This window comes from Triticum urartu, chromosome 2, assembly GCF_003073215.2.
Source record: "Triticum urartu cultivar G1812 chromosome 2, Tu2.1, whole genome shotgun sequence".
Classification (NCBI taxonomy): Eukaryota; Viridiplantae; Streptophyta; class Magnoliopsida; order Poales; family Poaceae; genus Triticum; species Triticum urartu.
In genome coordinates, this window is record NC_053023.1 from 243828210 (window position 1) to 243837505 (window position 9296).

Below are 9296 nucleotides of genomic sequence, written 5' to 3' on the forward strand. Positions count from 1 at the left end.
ACAGAGGCAGGGCACCCCAAAGAACAGAAAAGTTGATCCACGTGATCTATTCCTTAGCCGTGTGCGGTGCCACCTGCCACCATAGTCCTCGATTATACTGTAGCGGAGTTTAGGCGAAGCCCTGCTGCTGTAGTGCATCAAGATCGTCACCACGCCGTCGTGCTGACGGAACTCTTCCCCGACACTTTGCTGGATCGGAGTCCGGGGATCGTCATCGAGCTGAACATGTGCTCGAACTCGGAGGTGCCGTAGTTTCGGTGCTTGATAGGTTGGATCGTGAAGACGAACGACTACTTCCTCTACGTCGTGTCATCGCTTCCGCAGTCGGTCTGCGTGGGTACGTAGACTACACTCTCCCCTCTCGTTGCTATGCATCACATGATCTTGCGTGTGCGTAGGAAAATTTTGAAATTACTACGAAACCCAACAAGTATGATCTACGTACCCTTGTAGATCGACAACGAAAGCATTTGGTTGATGTAGTCGTACGTCTCCACGGCCCGACCGATCAAGCACCGAAACTACAGCACCTCCGAGTTCTAGCACACGTTCAGCTCGATGACGATCCCCGGACTCCGATCCAGCAAAGTGTCGGGGAAGAGTTCCGTCAGCACGACGGCGTGGTGACGATCTTGATGTACTACTGTCGCAGGGCTTCGCCTAAGCACCGCTACAATATTATCGAGGACTATGGTGGAAGGGGGCACCGCACACGGCTAAGAATATGATCACGTGGATCAACTTGTGTCTCTAGGGGGTGCCCCTGCCTCCGTATATAAAGGTTCAAGGGAGGGGGGCCGGCCGGCCAGGAGAGGCGCGCCAGGAGGAGCCCTACTCCTTCTGGGAGTAGGACTCCCCCCCTTTCCTAGTTGGAATAGGATTCGTGGAGGGGGGGAAGAGGAGAGAGAGGAGGAAGGGGGGCCGGCCCCCTCTCCTTGTCCAATTCGGACCAAGGGGGGGAGAGACGCGCGGCACAGCCCTGGCTGCCTCTTCTCTTCTTCCACTAAGGCCCACTAAGGCCCATATACCTCCCGGGGGGGTTCCCGTAACCTCCCGGTACTCCAGTAAAATCCCGATTTCACCCGGAACACTTCCGATATCCAAACATAGGCTTCCAATATATCAATCTTTATGTCTCGACCATTTAGAGACTCCTCGTCATGTCCGTGATCACATCCGGGACTCCGAACAACCTTCGGTACATCAAAATGCATAAACTCATAATATAACTGTCATCGTAACCTTAAGCGTGCGGACCCTACGGGTTCGAGAACAATGTAGACATGACCGAGACACGTCTCCGGTCAATAACCAATAGCGGAACCTGGATGCTCATATTGGCTCCTACATATTCTACGAAGATCTTTTATCGGTCAGACCGCATAACAACATACGTTGTTCCCTTTGTCATCGGTATGTTACTTGCCCGAGATTCGATCGTCGGTATCCCATACCTAGTTCAATCTTGTTACCGGCAAGTCTCTTTACTCGTTCTGTAATACATCATCCCGCAACTAACTCATTAGTTGCAATGCTTGCAAGGCTTATGTGATGTGCATTACCGAGAGGGCCCAGAGATACCTCTCCGACAATTGGAGTGACAAATCCTAATCTCGAAATACGCCAACCCAACATGTACCTTTGGAGACACCTGTAGAGCTCCTTTATAATCACCCAGTTACGTTGTGACGTTTGGTAGCACACAAAGTGTTCCTCCGGCAAACGGGAGTTGCATAAATCTCATAGTCATAGGAACATGTATAAGTCATGAAGAAAGCAATAGCAACATACTAAACCATCGGGTGCTAAGCTAATGGAATGGGTCATGTCAATCAGATCATTCAACTAATGATGTGATCCCGTTAATCAAATAACAACTCTTTGTCCATGGTCAGGAAACATAACCATCTTTGATTAACGAGCTAGTCAAGTAGAGGCATACTAGTGACACTTTGTTTGTCTATGTATTCACACATGTATTATGTTTCCGGTTAATACAATTCTAGCATGAATAATAAACTTTTATCATGATATAAGGAAATAAATAATAACTTTATTATTGCCTCTAGGGCATATTTCCTTCATGTTTTTCATATACGAAAAAAGAATAAAAAGACAAGGTCTAACAAGACTTTAGCTAGAAGTTCATGTGGTCGGCCTAGGAAGTTTAAATATTCTTGTAAAGGAGGTTCGTCGTCTATTTACTTGTGCAAAAACACACACAAAACATTGTGCAACTCCGACGAACGGGTGAGGAATTACGAACAAAAATACATGACCGAAGTTCAATGTGAAAACAGCGAGTAGTTCAACTATTATACAGAATGTGTTTTCAGATAAGAATAAAAAGAATACAACACTAAAAGCCCAAAAAGTTTGTGCGTAAATAACAAAAACAAAACCAATGCCATTTTGACGTTTTTAAAATCAACTCATAAAATGAAAAACATTTCTTGCTAAAAGTTCAAGTCCTCGACAAGGGAAAGTTGGAAATTGCTACCCACTTTATGCACACATAATTCTCTCTCTCGTTTGTGTCTATGTTTTTACAAATAAATCCAAATTCAAAAAAATGTGGAGGGGTTCAATATTTATGACAAAACTAGGATATTTTGATGCTAAAATAAATAGACCAAGAAGTCCAAATTGCAAAATAGAGAAGTTCGATATTTATAAAGAAACTCAGATTTTCCTTGTTACTAAAGAATAAAAATGACGAAGTTCAAATTAAAATAGAGGAGTAGTTCAATGTATACGGGAAACTCAAATTATTACCGTTTCTAAGAAAAATAAAACTATGAAGTGCAATTTACAAAAAAAAATTGATGCTTATTTAAAAACATATTTTCTTTCTAGGAATATGACTAAGAAGTTGAAATTAAAATAATAGAGAAGTTTTAAGGATATAAAAAACTCAAATTTGTTGCAAGAAGTTCATGTGCACCTCCATGCACGGTTCAGAATTTATATTGCGGGGACATCTGACATCCAATTACATATTTTAAAATGGCAAAAAATGACGTCCGATCTTCAATTGCGTGTAATTTGACGTATACACAAAAATGCGACAGAAGTTCATAGTGAAAACAACGAGAAGTTCAAGTACTGCAAGGAATGCATTTCAGGTGAGAATAAAAGCATAGAAAAATAAAAGCTTAAAAAGTTTGTTGAAAAAAGTTCAAGTGCTCTGTCCGGTGAAGTTCAAAAATTCTTGCGAGAGAGGTTCACCTTGTATTTCCATGTTCGAAAACACAAAAAAATATTGTTTTTTTACGTTTTAAAATAATTCTCTCAATCCACAAAGAAGTTCAGTTATTATTTGGGAGCAATTTGATTTCAAAAAGAAAATAAAAAATCAAATTATAAAAATGGAAAAAGCTCATGTACTACATGGTGTGTGTTTAATATGAGAAAAATGAATTAAAATGTAACGTCCATTTTTGTTGTTGTTATAAGTTCAAGTCCTCGGTCCGAGAAAGTTAAAATAATTATTGTGAGAGAGGTTTATACAAAAAGGAATATCACTTGTGTAAAACTGATGAATGGATGAGAAAATTATAAACGAAAATACATCATAGAATTTTAACGTGAAAACAGCAGGAAGTTCAACTACTACACTGAATGAATTTCAGATGAAAATTTTTTAAAATCGTCGCGAGTATGAAAAAATGATCAACACGGGAAAGTTGCGTGTATACAACAGCTTTCCATCGATATATCACTTGCTCAATTTCGGTGAGTGGATGGAGAGCTACGAGCAGTGGATGGAGATCTACGAGCAAAAAAACACGTGAAAAACAGAGTGAAGTTTAACTAGACATGCCGAGAAGTTCAAGTTCTTCATGCGGTGCATTTTCGAAGAATCTGTTTCGTGATAAAGGCAGAACAAATGATCTCGCCGTTTTTGAAATTACTTAAAAACAGCTAAGAATCAGAGAAACCATCAACATGAAAAAGTTTCACATTTTCTGTAGCTTTTTAACGGTATATTATTTGCCCCATTCCGATAAAGTTTGTAGAAATTACGGCAAAATACGTTTTTAGCCATTTTCAAATTGACTTAAAACCGTAAAGAATTGGGAGCAAAAATATATATCAAAAAGTTTCTCATTTGTTCAAGCATTCCAACGCCGTATTATTTGCTGCATTCGGACTTACACTTAAAAAATTAGCTCGAAAATACGAACTTGGTGGAACTTGTACTATTTTCTAAATTACTTTTAAACCGTTTAAAATTAGAAAAAAACTTTTAACATGTGAAAGTAGCGCATTTTTATAAGCTTTCCAATGCCATATGATTTGCCGTAATTGGATTAGCCGTTTAGAAATGACATCGAAATACGAACTCGGCTGTTTGATTTGTGAAATTTTATAATTTTCCAAATTACTCTTTAACCGTAGGGAACTAGAGAAAACTTTTAACATGTGGAAGGAGCGGTTTTGCAACAGCTTTCCAATTCCATATTATTTGCCTCATTCTAATATATTTTTTGAAATGCGATCGAAAATATGATTCACGTTTTTTGTACAAAGAAAAAACGGTTTTCAAAACTGCTCTTAAACCGCTTATATTTTACCAAAAATTTAACTTGTGTCATGATACTCGTGACCATAGCTTTCCAACGGTATACCGGAAGCCCCATTTGGGCAATGTTTGCGAAAGTTCAACCTAGCACTAGGGGAAGTTCAGGTCGAACAACTCAGGCAGCAAAATTGCAACAGAGGCATGTTTCATCACGACCCGAGAGCAAATTCACCAATGAGCGAGATTTCTATTTAAAACGGGCATTTAGTTACTAAAAACCATTTGTAGATTACACTTGCATCACATAGAACATGACTGACCAAAAAAATCGCGCGGGGAGACACGGTTGAGAAGATAGTCCGAAGGTCGGGTTCCTATAGAGAGAAGTTCAGACGTGCAACTCAAGAAGTTCGTGTTGTGATCAGAACAATATATATATATATATATATATATATATATATATATATATATATATATATATATATATATATCGGACAAAGCGCGTCCATTGGCCTAACAAACTAATCATCTACCAACTCCTCGTGAACTCCCTAGCAAAATAAAATAATGGTATTAAATTTGTTACGGGCTGCATGCATCAATCCTCTGCGTCAAATTATATTGTCTATTCACCAAAATTCTCCAAATAAATTACCATGCAAAACATAGTAACAAAATTAAATCCGTTACTGCACCATACCCACACCACTTCTCGTACTAGCTATTCTCCTTAATACCTTCTGGTAGAATACATGGGAAACACAGTGACAAAATTAACTTTCTTACCGTCTTGTAGTTGTTATTCACATAATTCCCTATAGTAAAATCCTAAATCAAACATAGTAACATAATTAAATTGGTTACAAGTTACATGCACTAGACCTGCCATGCCCAGTAATATAGTTGTTCACCTAATTCCTTATAGTAAAATTCCTAGCAAACATAGTAATGCAAATTAAAGTGGTTATCTGATGCACGTGGTTTCCATTACTACATCCAGTCCCTTATTACGCTTAATTTGCAGATGAGAGTTTTTGTTACTATGTTTGCCTCTCGTGGAGGATGTTTGAGTTGGCTAATTGCTAGAGCAAGGGAAGAGTAGTAATCCTTTACTAGTTCTTACTATATTTAGTAAAATTGTTACGATGGAAGAAATAAAGTTGGTTGGCTGGTTTGGTGGGGTGGCACATCCACTACGGTAATTCTTTTACGACAGTTTCATTGGTGCTACTTTAGCGAATGCGCACCCGCAGCCTGACCAACAAGTAGGATTAGCAATTTTACATTTAGGTTTATTTTAGCGCCCATATATATATATATATATATATATGTAAAACTGTGTCTACCATAGCTTGCCACAGAACTAGTTAAGTGTTCCTAAACTTTTAACGGTTCAAAAGTTATCAAAAAATATGAAATAAATATGGGAGCATCTCTCTAATGTAATAAGATGATCCAACGGAGGGATTGTCAAAATATGCATTTATGTGTCCTAGCTAAAAATAATAAGCATTTCAGCTCACCGCGACATAAATATATACTGAACTATTTGTTTTTTTTGTCCAGGACACATATAGTCGTATTTCTTTAATCCCCCCGTTGGATCATGTTACATTATATGTGTGCTGGTTCAGTATTTTTTTCAGAATTTTTAAGAACTTTTGCACCATTGAAACCCTTAACTAGTTCTGTGGCAAGCACTTGTAGAAAATTCTACTCCTATATATATATATATAGAGAGAGAGAGATACGTTGCCTATGTAAAAAACCTTCACGCTGCGCGCACACACACAAAGTCTATCTATGCCACTCTCTCGGCAACTATCTCCATCCATTCCTCACCACAGCTTCGTCGCACGATATCTCGGTGTATCGTCTTTCACGTTCGAGTGTACACTAGACCACACTCATTCGATCTCTCCCTCTATACATGACTCGATTGACCTCGCTTTCTCGCGTCGTCTCTCTGACACATAGACGCTCCCTCTACGCCAATTGCATAGGCGGAGCTATGTAGATTGTCGGGGGTAACCCCCAACCTTAGATAAAATTGTGAAGATCTTTTTTATGAGGGTTTAGATTATACTTGTTAAACATTTGGCCCCACCCTCCCAAACACCGATGGGTTGTGCCCAACGAGTTCCTGGATGAATCTAGCGGCTCACAGAAGGTCTTAATATTTTTTGCAAAGAAATCTTAATGTGTTTGGAAATTACACACAATCAGTACAAAAACTACTTAGATGCCATTGGATCTGACTCGAAGCTTGTATCACCGTAGTGTGTAAGAATATCATGTGCTACCACACCTTAGATGATGTGGTGATGCGAGCTCCTCAGAGCCATTGGATCCGAGATCCAACAGATCCTAGGTGGTCCGAATGGTTTTTGCAAAAAAGCCCTCAAAGAGTTTGGAAACTGCTCACCCACCACAAGGTTTATCATCTGACCCGACGTGTCAGAGGGTCCTGAACTTGATACAATGATGTGAATGTGAATTAAGAAGCGTTCCCTCTGTATCTGTGGCGCGAAACTTTCATTCCCCTAAATCCCCCCCAAAATCCCGAAGAAGCTTCCTGGTAGCGGCGATCAGCGATGGTGTTCCTGCAGCGCAGCAACCCGCGAAAGCGGCCACCGCCGGCGCCCACAGCACCCGGGCCGCCGCCGCCGCCGCCGCCGTTAGCGACATCGTCCGTGCCCACCCCGGCCGAACCCTCCGCCGTCGACGCGGCAGCCGCGCTCCTTGCGGACGCCGGCTGCACGCTCCTCGTCCCGCCGCACCTGCCCCCTTCCCTCCCGTCCGCGCCCACCTTCGTACCCCGCCTCACCCGCGCGCTCGCCGCGGACCCCGCGGCAGACCTCCCCGCGCGCCTCCTCGCGGGGCTCGCTGCCTTCGCCGAGTCCCCCACGCGGCTGCGCCAGCTACTCCTGCCCACCTCCCCGCGGTCGCAGAGCCTGGCGCGGGTGCTCCTCTCCGTCCCCGCGCTCCAGCCCGGTCTCCTGGGGCTCCTCCTCGACAAGCTGCCCGAGCACTTCGACGACGACGCGCTCGATGGGGTGCCTCTGCAGGACGACGTGGGGAGGCTTATCGTTGCTCAGTTCCGCTGGCTTGATTTCCTTGTCGATGCCGACACCTTTGTCACCAAGCTTATGGAGGTGCTCTCGGTAGCACCACCCCGGCTCAAGAAGGAGATCATCGGTTCGATCCCGGAGATTGTGGGCGACCAGAGCCATGCTGCTGTGGTCTCCGCTCTGGAGAAGTTGCTGCAGGAGGACTGCCAAGTCGTGGTTGCTGTGCTCGACACTTTGTCAAACCTTAACCTCGATGCGCTGCTGCAGGAGCAGGTGATTGTTGCAACGATTTTCTTTCTTCTTGTTTTGTGTATGATGATGTACATTGTGGCTTAACAGTTGTCTTGTGCTGTGGGAATATTTGAAGGCGGTTACAGTTGCAATATCATGCATCCGGACGATTCATGCAGATCAGATGCCACACTTACTCAGGTTCTTGTTGCTGTCTGCCACACCAGCCAATGTTGGCAGGATTATATCGCAGATCCGCGAGCAACTGAAGTTTGTTGGTGTGGTGGATCCACGTGCTGCTCGGAGCAAGAAGCTGAAAGGGAAGGCATCAGCAACTAGCACTGATGGAGCAATCCTTGATGCCTTGAGATCAGGCCTCCGGTTTAAGAATGTAGGGTATCTTAATCTACACCGTATCTCGGAATGCAGCACTGCACGTTGGAGTTTCAACTGGAATTTGCTTTCTTATTGATGCAGATGCTTTGTGAGGCCTTCTTGAAGGAGTTGAAATTAGTTGACCATGCAAGGGATCACAAAGTGATTGATGTTTGGCTCATCATGCTCATATATGCCAATGGGGGTGCTCTGCAGAAAAGTGCTGAGAAAATACTGAAATCCAAGATCTTACAAGGATATATCCGGGAGACATTGTTTCACCAATGCATTCATGGAAATACTGAATTAGTAAAGGTCAGTTCTTCGGTATCTCGTAATGACTGTCAAGTGAGCACGTATGTTTGCCTACCCATGCTGACTGAGACATAAAAACTTGCACTAGGACCATTTTATGTCATATCTCTCAGTGAGCGATTACCTATTGGCTTGCAAGGAAGACAAGGCTAGAGAATTTGCTACCTATTTGTTCACGGCTTTGTTTGAAGAATTCAGTGATACTTTCTCCAGGCAAGAGGTACCCCTTTGTTGCCAACACTTCTGTTTGCTGTCGTGAATGTACTGAAAATCAAGAACTTACCAATGTAGGCAAATTGGGTTAGTATGCACTGTTGATTTTTGAAAAAAATAATTTCCCTATAATTCAGGATTTCAGGCAGGCTGTTTACCGAATTTTGTTGCATTTCACATATATTTACATTTTTTTGGTGAAATAAAACTTGAACATGCTCTACTGAATGCATATGCATAAGTCCAGCTAATGAACATAATTCTTGGAAGGGCTGTTTAGAAATTCTGATTCTGATACTGCTTCCTATTTCGTATAGTTTTACTGTTTTCAACCAGTTGGCTTGCATTTGAGAACTAATTAACTAATTCAAAAAGTAATCTGTGCAATTGTTGTCGTAGTTGCCAAAATACCACTGTTGTGCCAATGAAACATCTGAGTGATAAGGTTGTGTGTTGTCACTTGTCAGATTAGCTGCAGTAGTACCATTTGAGGTGGTGACTGGACAGCTATTGGTTTGTAGCTGAATTTTTCTACGTTTATCTGCAAACTATAAGGCTTAGGCAGA

General features: G+C 42.0%; 1 protein-coding gene across 1 annotated transcript in view; it reads left to right on the forward strand.

The window, feature by feature from the left end:
• Window positions 1–7036: 7036 nt before the first annotated feature.
• LOC125536035 overlaps window positions 7037–9296 on the forward strand; it is a 14314-nt gene continuing 12054 nt past the window's right edge. The window contains exons 1-4 of the mRNA XM_048699109.1: window positions 7037–7869; window positions 7964–8218; window positions 8305–8517; window positions 8606–8737. Of these exons, the coding sequence (XP_048555066.1) occupies window positions 7120–7869; window positions 7964–8218; window positions 8305–8517; window positions 8606–8737 (1350 nt within the window). The 5' untranslated portion in view covers window positions 7037–7119. The remainder of the gene's footprint in view (window positions 7870–7963; window positions 8219–8304; window positions 8518–8605; window positions 8738–9296) is intronic.